The 16,891-nt window shown below is 41.8% G+C and overlaps 3 protein-coding genes and 1 pseudogene across 6 annotated transcripts; all 4 read right to left on the bottom strand.

The window, feature by feature from the left end:
* Nucleotides 1-579: 579 nt before the first annotated feature.
* On the bottom strand, nucleotides 580-1,591 carry LOC129372898 (hydroxyacyl-thioester dehydratase type 2, mitochondrial-like). Its single transcript, XM_055050466.1, has one exon. It carries the CDS (start codon nucleotides 1,589-1,591, stop codon nucleotides 1,115-1,117), a length of 477 nt encoding a protein of 158 aa, XP_054906441.1. The 3' UTR covers nucleotides 580-1,114.
* Nucleotides 1,545-5,158, bottom strand: LOC129372899 (ribonuclease P protein subunit p14-like). 2 transcript variants are annotated; one of them, XM_055050467.1, is made up of 6 exons: nucleotides 5,069-5,158; nucleotides 4,179-4,289; nucleotides 3,475-3,559; nucleotides 3,322-3,398; nucleotides 3,163-3,241; nucleotides 1,545-1,654 (listed from the first exon to the last, which is right to left on the bottom strand). In XM_055050467.1, exons 2-6 carry the CDS (start codon nucleotides 4,268-4,270, stop codon nucleotides 1,598-1,600), a joined length of 390 nt encoding a protein of 129 aa, XP_054906442.1. In that variant the 5' UTR covers nucleotides 4,271-4,289; nucleotides 5,069-5,158; the 3' UTR covers nucleotides 1,545-1,597. The 2 variants fall into 2 exon arrangements, with proteins under 2 accessions (XP_054906442.1, XP_054906444.1); XM_055050469.1 differs by having other exon boundaries at nucleotides 4,179-4,318; nucleotides 5,069-5,128.
* Nucleotides 5,159-5,680: 522 nt separating this feature from the next.
* Nucleotides 5,681-11,401, bottom strand: LOC129372619 (monoacylglycerol lipase abhd6-A-like). 3 transcript variants are annotated; one of them, XM_055050021.1, is made up of 10 exons: nucleotides 10,984-11,401; nucleotides 10,692-10,835; nucleotides 9,939-10,072; nucleotides 9,053-9,212; nucleotides 7,998-8,111; nucleotides 7,672-7,804; nucleotides 7,240-7,406; nucleotides 7,109-7,163; nucleotides 6,251-6,351; nucleotides 5,681-6,114 (listed from the first exon to the last, which is right to left on the bottom strand). In XM_055050021.1, exons 3-10 carry the CDS (start codon nucleotides 10,055-10,057, stop codon nucleotides 5,956-5,958), a joined length of 1,008 nt encoding a protein of 335 aa, XP_054905996.1. In that variant the 5' UTR covers nucleotides 10,058-10,072; nucleotides 10,692-10,835; nucleotides 10,984-11,401; the 3' UTR covers nucleotides 5,681-5,955. The 3 variants fall into 3 exon arrangements, with proteins under 3 accessions (XP_054905996.1, XP_054905994.1, XP_054905995.1); XM_055050019.1 differs by having other exon boundaries at nucleotides 10,692-10,873; XM_055050020.1 differs by lacking the exon at nucleotides 10,692-10,835.
* A 574-nt stretch (nucleotides 11,402-11,975) lies between these two features.
* On the bottom strand, nucleotides 11,976-16,657 carry LOC129372777 (monoacylglycerol lipase abhd6-A-like; annotated as a pseudogene).
* Nucleotides 16,658-16,891: the final 234 nt, after the last annotated feature.

Here is a 16,891-nt window from a genome sequence, read left to right on the forward strand (position 1 = left end):
TTCATTCATCTGTTAACTCTTCTACCAGCTGTCAAAAAAACATTTTTCTAAACGAATATACTTTATTTTTATCCTGTGGGATTAATAACAGACTGGCAACCTGTCCAGGTGACCCCTAATGACCTCTACAGGGTCAAGGGTGTGTGAAAATGGATTAATTAATAACGCATATTCATTTTCATAATCAGTCTAAAATCTGTCTATAGGGACTTTCTTTTTAGTCACTGAAAATATTTTCAGATGATAATTTAAATAGACATAAAACGCAGCAAAATATAGAATACGTCTTGAAGTTGGAGAGTGGCGAATGACAAGGTAACCTTAATTACCTAATTTAATCAATGGACTTCAGATGTTTTAGAGAAAACTGAGGCAAAATATGATCAATTAATTTTTCTCTGGTTGAACTGAAAGTAGAGCGAGCTATATTTTTTGTCCCAATGAAATGTTTCGTATCATCAAAATATCACACAAAAATAATTTGAAAGGTTTTAAAATAATTGGAGGGAAAACATCAATTTAAGATGTGAGCTAAAACTTCAGCTGATTTTGTTGTTCCACATCAACAAAGTAAGAGTATTTAATTTAAAATATTGCTTTTTTTATTGAATGAAACTGAGTGCATTAACACAGAAAACCCAACAAACACGTTATCATCTCTAATCTACGGAAGCCTCGAGGGGACATGGAGGTTTTTCTCTTTGCGTTCTCGAGCAGTAACGTTCCAGTCTGTTGTAAGGTTTTCCATCAACTGTTAGTGTGAAATCTGAAGTTTTATATCTTTCCTGTAAAGTTTTGAAAAAATACCAACTATTTGGAGTATTTTTGAGTTATTTTCATGGTTTATTAATAAAGTGCTGTTTCCCATCTCAATGTACAAACATGAAAACGCAACTAATACATTTGATTTTCAATAAGTTTTTCACACCAAAGAGTAAAGAATGGATGACAAGTTTTTTACTGAGGCTCATTAAAGGCCTTTGAACTTTTAAATTAACTTATTAAACTGCTAATTTAAACGCAAATGAAAAAACTTTCCCCCATGTCCCTCAGGGGCCTCCGTACAGAACACTTAAACTAGTCAGGGAACCGGATTGAACCGCCACCATCTTCATCACTCCTCCTGCTGCTTCTTGGACATCATCACCATCACCTCCCCCTCCATCACCACCTTGTCCTTGGCGGAGCACGTCACCGCGATGAAGGCGAACGACATCTTGATTTTACGCACTTCCGCCTCGGCCAGAACCTCCTCGCCGACGAAGAGGGGCGCCAGGAAGCGGATCTCCTGGTACAGGAAGACGCTGCCGGGGCCGGGCATCCGGGTGCCGAGCACCGCCGACATCAGGCCGGTGATAAGGACGCCGTGGACGATGGGCGCCTCGAAGGACGTGGTTTTGGCGTAGGCCGGGTCGACGTGCAGCGGGTTGCTGTCGCCCGTTAGCTCGGCGAACAGCTCCACGTCGCGCTTAGAGAACGCCTTTGTCAAGGAGGCGCGCTGGCCGACGTGGAGGCGACGTCCGAGGGGCGGGGCCAACGGCAGGCGGGAGGGGCGGAGCCTGACGCAGAGCGGCGTCCAGGCTGACGTCATCCTGCTTCAGTCCAGCTGCAGGTCGCGGCTGTTTCCGGTCAGCGCCAGGAGGAACGGAGACACCTGAACGCACCACGAGGCCAGAGTCAGAAAATAAAGTTTATTCAAGTGAGTTTTATTTTTAATCAGCAACAGAAAATAGATATTAAAATGAATTAAACATATCAACAAAAATTACAGAATCTTGACTATAAAATGTTTTAAAATACAACAAACCAAAAAAAAGAGTGAATGAAGATTGTTAAATAAAAAAAAAATATCTATATAGTGAACATAAATATTAACATTGAACTTGTAGCAATACAAATAAAAAGAGCAAAATTAGGAAATTACCGAGAAGAAACTAAAACGTTTCATGGCTTTCACAGTAGTTCAGTTATTTTTAGTCAAATATTTAATACTGTTAGCAAATGTATGCAGATGATGCAGGTTTTCTATTTGGCCAAATTACGCTGGTTTAGTTTTTAAGCCACAATTAAATAAATGTTTTCCCTTATAATAACAAACGGAATTTTATGTTAGGTATTAAATAAAATCCATTATAAATTTTTTTAACTGCTCAAATAAAATTAATTCAAGCTAAAAGTTTTTGCAAACTGTGTATGTAGGTCAGAATTAGTTTTAATCTAAATTACTGTGGTTGGTCCATAATTAGGAGTTTAAATTATGGAAAAAAAGTTTTGTCTAAAAATAAAACAGAACTTTGTGCCAGGTTATGAAATAAAGAAATAAATTAATATTTCAGCTGGAGCCGCTCACATCAGAACCTGAGTTTAGGTTCTGCAGCAGAGTTCGGTCCAGATTGTGGATCCATGTTGTTCCTTTGGCTCCATTTCTGCTCTGGAGTCGAGAACAAACCGACGTTTTGAGATGAAAGTGGTTCTGATACGGCTTCCTGTTCGCCCGGCGATGGGCGGGGCAGCAAGGTTTTCCCCGCTGATAGGAGCAACAACGTCTGCCAAGAACGCAGCAAAAGTCTCACAGCTGCAGCAAACGTCTTCCTCAGACGATCAGCCAATCAGAATCAAGATGGAAACATGATCAGCCAATCAGGCTGATCATGGCGACTTTTAAATCTCCTAGGGGAAAACTTTTTAATCTTCTTAAACTGGAAACTGTTTTTGTTGAACTTTAATGGAAAGTGGGACTGCAAACGTCCACCGACGTTTACTAAAATCTATTCATCAAAGTTCTGACTTTGTATTTTAGCACCTTGAAATTGGACCTCTGTCTCTTTAAGAAGCTTCTGCTCTTTCTGAAGCTCCTCCATCAGGAAGTCATCCCAACATGGCTCCTCTATTAACCCTTTGATGTTTTTACCAGAGTTGCTCTAAGAAGTAGTTTGCATAATGAGATCAGCAGCTGTTTGCTAATTGCTGCTGGCTAGTCTGAAGGAGCTGAGTGGGGGAGGAGCTGAGTCCAGAAGGCAGGGCTACGTCCAACCAGGCGTTTTGAGCAGCTGAATGGTTGCCATGGAGATTAAAGGTTAGGTAAGCTTCAGCTAGAACATGATGGAAAACGTGATACTGCCCTTTAAATTTGAAAAGCATTGATGAATAAAATGTGCTGACCTGCAGAACCCTGAAGGCGCAGGCCCGGTTCTGGTAGAACCCCTGCAGAGTGAGGGAGCTCCACAGCTTCACCAAACCCCTGAAACAGAACCCAGAAGAGGGAAATAAAAACCCAACCGGCTCCAGGTTCTGCGGGCGGAGCCGGCTTCGGACCGGTACCTGCTGGGAACGCGCAGCAGAGCGGTCAGCGTCTCCTCATCGTACTTCAGCACATCCACACTCAGCGCAGCTCCGACCTGAAGAACACCAGCACCGAGTTATCAGAGGAAAGGTCCGGACCCGAGCGGCCGGGCAGAACCGTGAGGACCCCACCTCTCCGAACAAACTCCTCAGGCAGGAAGTGATGAAGGTCTTCAGGTCGACAGCGCTCACTCTGGCCGACTCATCCTCCAGCACCCTGCAGGGAGGAGAGAGACTGGACTTACCGCGAGTAAACAGAACAACGCACAGGGTTCTCATACGTTCCCAAAAAACATTGACCTCTGACCTCCTTAGCAAACCCACAGACAAGATACATAAACAAACATAAACTTTTATATTAACTTTGTAATAATTATTACATGAACTTAGTGTAAATGGTAACATCTGATCTTAGATGACCACCAAGTTCTGCAGCACAAATTCTTATTATCAGATCACATACATTCACCATTTTTCCTCTTTTGGTAAGAAAATATGTGATATTTAATATTAATCACATGAAATGCTATTTTATTCCTATAATTCTCATAGGTTTTGTCTTGACAGAAACTTTTTCACTTCTTGCTGCTATTTTAACTTAAAAACAAAGTAGTTTGATTAATTATTTTAAGAAAAAAATATTTACAAAAAAACAAACATGATGAACTCTCATCTTGGATTATGTGTTTTTTATATATATATTTTTGAATTATTATTTTTATCTTCCTTTCAACTTTCTTGAGCCCCCTCGGTGCCCTCCAGTGGCCCCCAGGTGGCCCCCAGGTGGCCCGCGGTCCCCACTTTGGCAAACACAGGTCTAAGTAGTTGAAACTTACAGGCGGACTTTGAGGTAGTGATGCGGCGAAGCGTTCTTCAGTACGACCCGTTGGTACCCAGAAGATTCTGCCTCCTCAGCGCCTGCTCTCATTTTCCGCAGACTGGAAACTCTGAAGAGGAAAAGGTCAGAGGACGTGACCTTGAGGTCACACGACAGAAAATATCAGTCCAATTCTTTCACTTCTCACAGCCGATCCAGAAATCTGTTGATCTCTTCAAACGAATAAATCAGAAACCTGAAGGATGAAATCCTTTACATTTGTTTCTACAGTCAGTGAACGCACCACAGCTCAAAGCTTTTGGTTTTGATGGTCAGGAGGTTTTTATTTACAGAAATATATTCGACGTTTTTAAGCGTCTTGATCATTAACTGGACTCAACAGAACCAGAACAGTGTTAGCATTCAAGCTAATAGAAGCTAATTTTTAAACAACTATATTCCTAAAAATCTTTTGGACAAATCGCTGGACATAATAAAAACAAACGAGGATCCGGAAAATAAAGTTCAGAAATCAAAAAGGCTCATATCTACAAAAAGAAAATTATAAAATTTACAAGAAATCAAGACTGAAATTTTATTCTTAATTTATACCTTTATTCCAAATAAAACGTAGGACATGTCGTTTGAAAAAAAAAAAACTATGCGTGATGAATCTTTATTACCGGTTTCCACAATGCGGGACAGAAAATGCTAAACTGTATATGACTTTTAGCTGTAAGATTAACGGACCACCGACAGATCTGAAACATCGACAGGCTGGGGTCACCGTTTCCAGCCCCAGGAGGAGGTCAGGGCGGAGCAGCACGGAGCTCCAGGCCGCTACGACATCTCTGGATCGGATCAGAATCTCCAGAACTCTGACGGAACACCTAAAATGTTTTTACTCACCGTCTACATGTCCATGGAAAGAGAACTGCAACGTGTTTACCCTGCCGCCATCAAAATCATCAACGCATGCGCACTTACCTCATAACGCTCTGATCAGGAGGTCTCACTCTGTCACAGGAACCGATCTTGTTCATTTTAATGGCGAGTTTTTCTTCAAACGGCAAACTTAACTTGGGTATTCTTGGAGTATTTTGAATGCAACATGAACTGCTTTTTATTGACCAGAGCTAAAATTAAGATTTGCGACATTTCTATAAAAATACAATACATTCTTGCTCAAATACGTTTTCCATGTTCTTCTGTGGCTTGTTTTAATCTATTTAAAACAATCTATTTTCATGATCGGTATTTTACAAAATACTTACATTCATATTTTAATCAGAATATTTCTTATCTGTGTCCTTTAGCTCGACTAACGCCTTTTTCAGACTACTATCGAACAGTCTGAAAAAAATGTATGGACTGAAACATCTTGCATAGTTTGTTTACTCTTTGACAGCGATGTTAAAGCAGTGTAGGGTGCTGCCCTCAAGTGGCCAAATCATGTTACCGCAAGCAAGATAAAAAGAATCAAACCCAATTTCTTCTTTTTAAAATTTAATTTTTCAACCCTTGAGAAATATTTGTGCAAAATCATTCTGTTAATTAATTTAACTTATTTTTATTCTAGTTTACAAACAGAATGAAAATTAAGCAGGAATCACAATTAACCCTACGTTTGGGTTTTTAGTCTCATTTCTTGTGAATATCATAATTTCTTCCCTACAAAAAAAAGGAAAAAAAATAGTCAAATTCCTCCCATGGAATAATTTTTGCTAACAAGAGGAGACTCATCTCAGTCAGTTAAAATCAGAACTCCAAGTTCTGTTTTTTTGCTCCTCCATCGCTCAGACTTGTTTCTTTGCTTTATTGTGAAAGTCCAGCACAAGGTTAGCAAATTTCCTTGGCCTCTCCAAGGCAACGGCGTGACCACAGTTGTCCAGCAAATCCACCTGGCAGTGAGGCAGCGCCTTCTGGATCACTGCGGCTCCAGAAACATCCAGGATCTGAGAAAGTGGAGGTTGAGATTTACTTACATTCAAAGTCCAACTGGGTTCAGAATCAAATGTTTCTGGTGTTCTGATTTCTAAAAATCTGTTTTAATGTGTTGGGAAGTGAATGTTGCAGCATTGCTGTGTTTACCTGGTCGTTCTTCCCCCAGATGACCTGCAGGGGCGCTGTGATCAGATTCAGGTGTTCCTGCAGCGAGTGTCGAGACTTCTCCCCAGCGATCGCCTCGAACACTAAACATAAACAGTATTTGCACAGATTAAACCAACAGAGGAAACAGAAACAAAATAAAATCAGATGAAATAGCGCCAGAATTATTTTACAACTTATAATTATTTGTTGCGCAGATTATGAAACAAATAGTCATTTGTCTCATAATTTGAAATATTTTGCAAATTGTTCCCAGTAATGCATAACTGTGAGTTTACTGCAAATTTTTCCTAAAAATAGTTAAAAATATTGAGTTTGTAATGTAAACTCCCACCTGCAGGAGGCAGTGTTTCTTCTATTGCACTGCTGCCTCAGGCTCATTTCAGATTTGGAAGTTTTTTAAAGAATAAAGATGCTTGTGCCTCATCTGTCTGCTTCTTGTTTTTTCCATATGCAGATTTTGCAAATATTTCCAAAGTAGCATCACTAAATCAGAAATTTTGAATGTAAAAAAAAAAAAAAAATCCCAAACTTTACTTTATATTTGGACTGTTTGACAATGTAATTTTAAAATATCAAATAATTGATCATCTATCTGTTAGTGCTTTTAGCCAAATAATTTTTTTACTCTTGAATAATTTGATGGCTACTTTTTACTTTTACTTGAGTAAAATATTTATGAACTCCGCCCACATCTGCTAAAAGGTCAGCCTCATTTTTCACATTTCTGCCAACACATCTCACATTTTAATGAACAGCTTTGGTCTTGAAATGAAAAATAAAGCAACTTGTGTCTTTATTTTATTTCAATCTGAGGAACGATGGAGAGTGAAAACTGACCTTCTCTGTAGAAGTCGTTGTTTGGGATCCTGTTGGCCAGGAGGCCCCGGAGGAACTGCAGGAGCAATCAGAGCAACATGTCTGTTAGCGCCGCGCTGCGCCGCGGATGGAAGCCCGAGGGCTCGGCGTACCTGCCGGGGGATTGTGGGCGGTTTGTAGCAGCACAGCTTCAGCATGGCCTCCAGCTCCTGCATAGAGGTGGGGATGAGCGGGATGGGTTTACTGGGCACGATGGACTTATCCAGGTCATTCTCCTTCAGAAGGGCGATGAAGCTGGACTCTGTGGGGTAAATCAGACCTGCAGGGAGGCAACGAGGGCAGAAAGCACCAGCAGCGACACAAAATTAAAATATGCAAATTTCTGAAGCCAGAAAAATATCAAATCTATGAAAAAGCAGAGAAAGTCCCTGGAGCAGGACAGTCCAAACTTTTATTATTGACTTGCAGTTGGGGGCCACACAGAATCACTCCAAGGGCCACAAATGGCCCTGGCGCCACACTTTGGACACCCCTGCTTTAGAAGTTCACAGGGAAGTGAAACCTGAAGAAAGCTGCAGATTTACCTGCTGGACACACCAAGGTGAGGCTGCAGACGTCAGCCGGGTAGAGACCGGCGTAGACGCCCGCCACGTTCCCCCCCATGGAGGCGCCGACCAGGTGGAACGGCGATTTATCCAGACCGACGCTGCGGACGAACTGAGCAGACACAAAACAGACGGGCGGCCATTTTCAACATGCTGATGTCGTTCATGATGTAGAAACCAGATTTATACTTTTTCATTATTGTTTAGTTTTATTGTGACAGTTTTATTCAGTTAATCAGTGTTTAGAGTGTGTTAACTAGTTTCTGTTGGTTATTTGAGTTAAATCTTGTTCCGTTTGCGCCGACCTGATGGACTCGCCTGGCCTGACCCTGGATGCTGTAATCTTCTGCTGCAGCTCGACACGTCCCTTCATGTCCAGGCATGTCCAAACAAACCACATGCAGGTTTCTGGGGAAGTACTGGGAGCAGAAAGCAAACACATAATAATAAGTATTAGAATGTTCTGATGCTTCTATTGTCCGAAATTGAAGCAAATAAATCAGAATTCATGTTGCAACCAGTTTATTGAGCAACAACTGACACAGAACGTAGAAACTGTGGGTTGAAATTAAAACATGCCAGGGAGTGAAAATAGTTTCAAAGTATTTGTGTGTGTAATACTGAATTTGTAAACCTTAAATATAACATAAACCTTCTTCTACGCCTACAAATACTGAAAACTGACACACAGGTCACCTGGTTGCACATAAAACTGCATTTACTAACAAAGACTTTTCAGACTCATTTCAGCTTCAGGAGCTCCCAGATGGTGCGTTTACATGCCAGTCAAAAGCTGGGGCATTTGAGTCTAGTGTTTTTACCCTCTAAATGTTTCTTGTGCCAAATACGTTAGTTGAGAGGAAAACGGTATATCTCAGCACTTCCTTATGTAATTATTTACAGACATATTGTGCATTTTAGAGCGCTACAGGAGACTCTGGTCTGAAAAACGAGCACTGGGTCGCAGCATTGTGCTCTGATCTCTGACGTACGTCGGAGTTAAACCTGCAGGCTTTGCTCTAAAGAGAGGAATTCTAAATAATTTCAGATTAAGCATCCCTGAAACCGTATTTTGTTGCTTCAGCAGGAATGAAGGTCGATCTGGACCAGCAGGACTTTATTCACCAGAACAAACTGAAAGACTTCATGCATGTTGACTTCTTGACATATTTAAGGATTTACACATACGCCTGTTACAATAATCAATATACTTTTACACACGGACAGAGACTTTGAGACTGTTTTTACTGCATAGTTCTGCAGGAACAGAACCTACAGAACCTGGAGAACCAGGTTGGGAGCACGACAAGAACAGAAAGGTCAAAGGTCAGACCTCAGCCTGACTGCGTGTGCGTGTTACCATGACGACAGGCAGCCACATGTCCTTGGAGGCGGCGAACCCGTGCAGCAGCAGCAGCGACGGCGTGGCGCCCCCTGGGGTCCCGCGGGTGGAATAACAGAAGCGGTAACTTCCACAGTGGGAGTAGCGGACCGCCACGCCCTGCGAGCGCCGATTGTACCTGACAGGACAAACGGAGGCGGTTGACCTTTGATGACCTCTAGAAACATTTCTTTATATCTTTAAAGTGATAGCAGCACAAAACATTTTTGCTGCACAAACGCAGCACCAAGCGGCTTGGACCGGCCCTGATCGGGACGTCGGTGAGGATCCCTGCAGCCACGGAGACGAGCGGTTCATCAATAAACAGTCTGCTTTCATAACTCAGTGCAGAAAACCAATAAAGCCGCTGAATATTTCTGGATCAAAACCGTCTTTGTAGTCGGAGGAGAATGACGCAGACAGAACTAAAAGCCAGCAGGAAGTTTATGACACTCATCGTTTCATGGCAGCAAACGGTTTATATTTCCATCAACAGTTTTCAAACAGGCTCGCCATCTGGGCTCGCAGCTCATCCTGTGGCCCTCGACTCTAAGAGCCACATGAACAGAACTTCATATCTTACAAACCATTTCAATCAAATCAATGCAGATTTTTTTGCAGAGAGTAGATTATATCAATGTAAAAAGATGTTTGATGCCATTTAACTTTTATAAGTAGAACGCAGAGACAGGAATTTATTTTTATGTTGTAATTTGTTAACGGCCCTTTGAGGACATTCACAATCTTGATGAGCACAAAATGAAAATGTACGTATGGAGAAGTGCTGACTTTACAGGATCTGTTGAGGTCAAAGGTGATTCAGTGACTCATCTTAATGGAGGCAGCGCATTCTGTGTGCGTTTACCAGTTGTAGGCCTTCAGCAGCACACCGGGCCAGAACACGACGGACGTGATGAAGGCGCAAACAGGAACAAGCAGAACTCCTCCTGTTAGCAAAAAGGCTTTAGCCCAGGTTAGCTCCATCGCTGCTGCAGACGCCTGGAAAAGCAAACAGACATCCGATCAGATCGTTTTTTCCTCCCGGATCTTTATCAATACAAACTGAACTTTAAGCTGCAATTCAGTCCGTCACAGGAACAAACGCCGCTGGACATAATAAATTTGTGATGAGAGACGATAACGTCCTTAAAACAACCAAAACATTTTACTGATCATCCAGGTTATGGTGGAAAGAAAAAAACAATAAATCATGCAAATTAAGGCTACTGAGCTGGTTGTAATCTATCACGCTGATTAATTGATTATTGATTATTGCCACAGGCCTTGCTGCAGTTCAAACAGAACAGATCCAGTTTACTGACAGGTTTCTTTATAAACTGAACCAAAAACAGAGGAAATGTTGGAGTACTTTTCTTTGAATACTTTTCATGAGGTTACAAATATTTCAGAACATGTTTTGCTCATATTTTGTATTATTTTAGTGCTGATATTGTTTCATAAACTGTTTTCCTTTTTCAGTGGTTTTTACTTCCATCATCTTGTGAAGCATTCTGAAACTTTTCTACTTAAATCAAATCATAATAAATAATCATAATAAATGCTGAAAGCAGCCGACCGAGGCTGAAATAACAAACTTTCCTGGCCTGAATGAACGTACTGCCACATGCAGAGAGGGGTCAGCAAGGTCACCATTCCTCCCCCGAAGCACGGAGGTGGAGCGATGATGGTGTGGGATCAGAACATGGGATGAAATTCAATGATCCAGAACCCAAGATGGACTCAACAGGAACCAGTGGAGGTTCTGGTCCGACAATCAGAAACCAGGTTCTGATCAGATATCTAACAAATATCGATTTGTTAGAAAATCGATATTATCAGCAACTAAAAAGCACCAATGGAAAAACAGAACCAGGGAGAAAGAAATGCATGTGAATTTATGAGCAGCTTACCTCGACGAGGAGATCAAAGTGGGCGGGAATAAAAGTTCAAAAATCCGGCTGTGAAAGTTTGCAGTGAAGCTGGAGGATAATCTGGATTATCAGCAGCGCGGGAGGAAACTTCCCTCTGATTTTAATAACATCGAGTTATTATTCATTTTCTCCCGAAGAGGAAAACCGTCCAAAACCGAACAACGTCGGTTACATCAAAGCAGACCGGCAGGAAAACCGGAAAACCTGCGAACCGTGAATCCGAACCGAATATCACCGGAACAGAAGCACCTTCCGAACCGGAGAGACAGAACCGAACCTGCTCGGCTCCTCCAGGCTCCTCTCTTCTCTTTCACCCAAATTACACAATCGGTGTTCAGCCTTTCATCCGCTCTTAAAGAGAAACGACCGTGCTGCGTTCACGGACCGTGGGAAATGCGGCAGGACTCCGTTTGAGATAAAAACATAGGAAGAGATTTTACTTCCGCCTGCTGGCCAGGTTGCATCTCCAGAGGATCTTAGAGACCCAGAGAACATTTCCCAGACAACCCACTAGAGATCAGTGATTTTTCCCTAAAGAATACGACATGATGAGGTCATTTGATGACCTCATCATTGATGACCTCATCATGAGTCTCACAGGACAGAGACAGATGATGAAACTACCACAGCTCACCGTGGAAATACCTACTGGTGGGTATGGAAGGCCTGGGGGGCAAGATCCACAAAGGTGGAAGGAGAACCCAACCTATGAGATGATCCACAGAAACCGAGAGACCTGAAGGTTCTGAAGGTTCTGAAGGTTCTGGTTGTCACTGGGATCAGAGAAGAGAAGGAAACGTTTCGTACGGAAAGAGCAGAGAAAAATAAAACATGTTGATTAGTGAGTTTTATAGCAGTTCAAAGATTGAATCCTGGACTTTGGAACGAAACAGTTTGTGATCATTTCAGAGAGATGATCAGATCAGATATTTGAACATTTAAACGTGAAAAACCATTTTATTTTTGCATTGACACAATTCACATCCTGATGGAATTTCATTTCTTCCCAACGACACAAAGCGAAGCTGCAACTGCGTTTTTTATGGATGACAGTGGTGAGAACAGCTGGAGCTGCAGGTCAGAGGTCAGAGGTCACAAAGGTCACAGAGGTAATGTTCACACGGGTTTAACCCATTTAATTAATTGGTGCAGGGTTAACCTATTTCTGGAAATTTTTCATAAAACAAATAGTCAAACTCCTCCCATGGAATAATTTTTGCTAACAAGAGGAGACTCATCTCAGTCAGTTAAAATCAAAACTTCAAGTTCTGGTTTTTTGCTCCTCCATCGCTCAGACTTGTTTCTTTGCTTTATTGTGAAAGTCCAGCAAAAGTTTAGCAAATTTCCTTGGCCTCTCCCAGGCAACGGCGTGACCACAGTTGTCCAGCAAATCCACCTGGCAGTGAGGCAGCGCCTTCTGGATCACTGCGGCTCCAGAAACATCCAGGATCTGAGAAAGTGGAGGTTGAGATTTACTTACATTCAAAGTCCAACTGGGTTCAGAATCAAATGTTTCTGGTGTTCTGATTTCTAAAAATCTGTTTTAATGTGTTGGGAAGTGAATGTTGCAGCATTGCTGTGTTTACCTGGTCGTTCTTCCCCCAGATGACCTGCAGGGGCGCTGTGATCAGATTCAGGTGTTCCTGCAGCGAGTGTCGAGACTTCTCCCCAGCGATCGCCTCAAACACTAAACATTCATCATTTATTACTCATCATAAGAAGTTTTAAAAAAGTAACAGATTATGAGACAAACAGCCAAACTGGTGAACCTTCCCTGACCTCCACCTTTAATCTGTCGCTAATTCTTTCCTCACTGTGATGCTAACTTAGTTATACTCAAATAAATTTACTTGAGTAACTTTTCAAAAAATATATAAATAAACTTTTAGGAGTATTTTTACTACACTACTCTTTTTACTTTCATGAGAATCATTTTATTATGAAGTATTTTCACTCTTACTTGAGTAAAATTTCTGAACAGCTTTGGTCTTGAAATGAAAAATAAAGCAACTTGTGTCTTTATTTTATTTCAATCTGAGGAACGATGGAGAGTGAAAACTGACCTTCTCTGTAGAAGTCGTTGTTTGGGATCCTGTTGGCCAGGAGGCCCCGGAAAAACTGCAGGAGCAATCAGAGCAACATGTCTGTTAGCGCCGTGCTGCGCCGCGGATGGAAGCCCGGAGGTTCGTCACCGTACCTGCCGGGGCATTGTGGGTAGTTTGTAGCAGCACAGCTTCAGCATGGCCTCCAGCTCCTGCATAGAGGTGGGGATGAGCGGGTTGGATTTACTGGACTTATCCAGGTCATTCTCCTTCAGAAGGGCGATGAAGCTGGACTCTGTGGGGTAAATCAGACCTGCAGGGAGGCAACGAGGGGCAGAAAGCACCAGCAGCGACACAAAATTAAAACGCAAATTTCTGAAGCCAGAAAAATATCAAATCTATGAAAAAGCAGAGAAAGTCCCTGGAGCAGGACAGTCCAAACTTTTATTATTGACTTGCAGTTGGGGGCCACACAGAATCACTCCAAGGGCCACAAATGGCCCTGGCGCCACACTTTGGACACCCCTGCTTTAGAAGTTCACAGGGAAGTGAAACCTGAAGAAAGCTGCAGATTTACCTGCTGGACACACCAAGGTGAGGCTGCAGACGTCAGCCGGGTAGAGACCGGCGTAGACGCCCGCCACGTTCCCCCCCATGGAGGCGCCAACCAGGTGGAACGGCGATTTATCCAGACCGACGCTGCGGACGAACTGAGCAGACACAAAACAGACGGGCGGCCATTTTCAACATGCTGATGTCGTTCATGATGTAGAAACCAGATTTATACTTTTTCATTATTGTTTAGTTTTATTGTGACAGTTTTATTCAGTTAATCGGTGTTTAGAGTGTGTTAACTAGTTTCTGTTGGTTATTTGAGTTAAATCTTGTTCCGTTTGCGCCGACCTGATGGACTCGCCTGGCCTGACCCTGGATGCTGTAATCTTCTGCTGCAGCTCGACACGTCCCTTCATGTCCAGGCATGTCCAAACAAACCACATGCAGGTTTCTGGGGAAGTACTGGGAGCAGAAAGCAAACACATAATAATAAGTATTAGAATGTTCTGATGCTTCTATTGTCCGAAATTGAAGCAAAAATGCAGCAAATGACATAAAACCGAAAAGTGGCTTAGTTAAAGTTCAGAACTCAACCTGGCTGAAATTCTGAGTTGGGACCTCAATGATCTGAAGTTGTGTGTGTGTGTGTGTGTGTCACCTTGGTGACAGACAGAAACATCTCTTTGGAGGAGGAGAACCCGTGTAGCAGCAGCAGCGACGGCGTGTCGCCCCCTGGTGTACCGTGGGTGGAATAACAGAAGCGGTAACTTCCACAGTGGGAGTAGGACCGACACGCCCTGCGACAGGCACATGTACCTGAGGAGGAGAGCAGCGGGTTAGACCCGACAACCCGGAACCGACCTCTGACCTCTGGTTCTACAGCATCCTTCTAAACAGACAGGCTTTCCACCAATGACTCAAATGAAAATCTGCTCTGGGCCCAAAGCGTCTTGGACCGGCCCTGATCTGGACGTCGGTGAGGATCCCTGCAGCCACCGAGACGAGCGGTTCATCAATAAATTACTCATTGCAAAAAAAAACAATAAAGCAGATGAATATTTCTGGATCTGAAAGTGTCTTTGTAAAAAGAGAAATTACATAAACTGGAGAAGAATAGAAACTAAAACCCAACAGGAAGTTTATGACTGTGTGCGTTTACCAGTTGTAGGCCTTCAGCAGCACACCGGGCCAGAACACGACGGACGTGATGAAGGCGAAAACAGGAACAAGCAGAACTCCTCCTGTTAGCAAAAAGGCTTTAGCCCAGGTTAGCTCCATCGCTGCTGCAGACGCCTGGAAAAGCAAACAGACATCCGATCAGATCGTTTTTTCCTCCCGGATCTTTATCAATACAAACTGAACTTTAAGCTGCAATTCAGTCCGTCACAGGAACAAACGCCGCTGGACAGTAAACTGTCCCAGAAATGATCACGAGAAACGATAATGTTGTTGATTTGACACCATATAATTGTCATGGTATAGTGGTGGAAGAACACGTTTAGGGATCAATAAACATTTATTATCGGAACTGGAAAACATTTTAGATATCCAAAATAAATAAACAAAACAACAGAAGCAACAAAAAAATGAATTCTGAAATCTCAATAAACAAAACTGTCCTTCAAAAAAATGGCTATTTGAGACCAAAACAGCAAACTGAACATTTTTCATCCAGTTTTTGGTAGAAAGACAAAATGTTTTAAATTATGATGTGATTAATTGATTTATTGACAGAAATGTTTAAACTATTATCTAATAGAACATGTTTTATTCATATATTTTGTGCTATTTTACTCATTTCTATTTCTAAACTGTTTTTCATATTCAGTGGTTTTTACTTTTAAGTATCTTGTGAAGCAAACTGAAACTTTGCTCCTTTAAATCAAATTTATTACTAGTGCAATCATAATACAAGTTAAAAGCAGTCAACAGGGTGTGAATTAATGCATAACCCTTTTAAAAATCTCTGCATATGGTAAAACTATAATTATAATTCTGGGTGAAGGTGAAGCCATTTATCATCAAACTGTATTTCTCTTTAAATCATGACAGAAACAACCCAAATTAATGCAACCAGAAGCTTCCAGAGTTTTCATCTTTTAGCACACGAGGCTGTAAACGTCTGACCTGGAATCTGTTTGAATTAAATCAATGCTGGTGGAGAAAAACATGAAAAACTCACCCAACTTTCTGAAATTAAGAGGTGAAATTGTTACAAGACGCAGAGACCTGGAGGAACTTTAAAGTGAAAAACATGGGCCGAACCAAACAGCCTCAAAGAATATCAGAATAAAAGTTTCCTGGCCTACATTAACCAACCGTAGGGGTCACTAAGGTCACCATTTCTCCCCTGAAACATGGAAGTGGATAAAGGATGGTGGGATGAAAATTCAATGTTCAAAAATGATGATGCAGAACCTAAGATGGACTCAACAGGAATCAGTGGAGGTTCTGGACCGACAATCAGAACCAGGTTCTGATCAGGGTCGGTTGGGTTCCGATCGGCGGTTTGCAGGGAAACTGGAGAATATTCTGGATTATTACAGCGGACAGATTATCAGCAGCTCATGAGGAACTTCTCTCTGATTTTAATAACTCCAGCCTCGTTACGATCTTTTGTGAAAACCGTCGGTTACATAAAACCAGAAAAAAACGGAAAACCTGCGAACCGTGAATCCGGACCGAGTATCACCGAACAGAACCGAACCTGCACAGCTCCCCCTGCCTCGCTCCTCCAGCCTCCTCTTCTCTCCTCCTTCATCCACATCACACAATCGGAACCACAGTGCTGCGTTCACGGACCGTCAGAAACACGGCAGGACTCCGGTGAGATAAAACACGGGCTGAGGTTTTCTCGGGAAGTTAATTCCACCTGCTGACATCAGATGTGTGGAATCTCGAAGAGTCAACTTCTCTAAAATGTTTCTCCCTGAATTAATTGATCATAAGAGAGATTCTAGATCTGCAGGAAATGATACAAAATCTGGAAAATTCAGGCATCAAAACTGAGACATTAAGCTTAAACAGTCCGAAAGAGATTCTGTGATGTTTTTAAATTTCTGTATCTTCTCTTCTACCAGATTCAAAAAGCAACAGTTTATTTTCAACTATTTAAACTAGAACTAACCTCCAAATCAGCTGAAAACTGCTTAAATTGGTTCTGTCTTATATATATATATATATATATATATATATATATATATATATATATATATATATATATATATATATATATATATATATATATATATATGCGCATTATTTTGCCTCAACACGTCTCAGTGCTTTCT

Source organism: Poeciliopsis prolifica, unplaced genomic scaffold (assembly GCF_027474105.1).
Source record: "Poeciliopsis prolifica strain line A6 unplaced genomic scaffold, Auburn_PproV2 SCAFFOLD030, whole genome shotgun sequence".
NCBI classification, from domain to species: domain Eukaryota; kingdom Metazoa; phylum Chordata; class Actinopteri; order Cyprinodontiformes; family Poeciliidae; genus Poeciliopsis; species Poeciliopsis prolifica.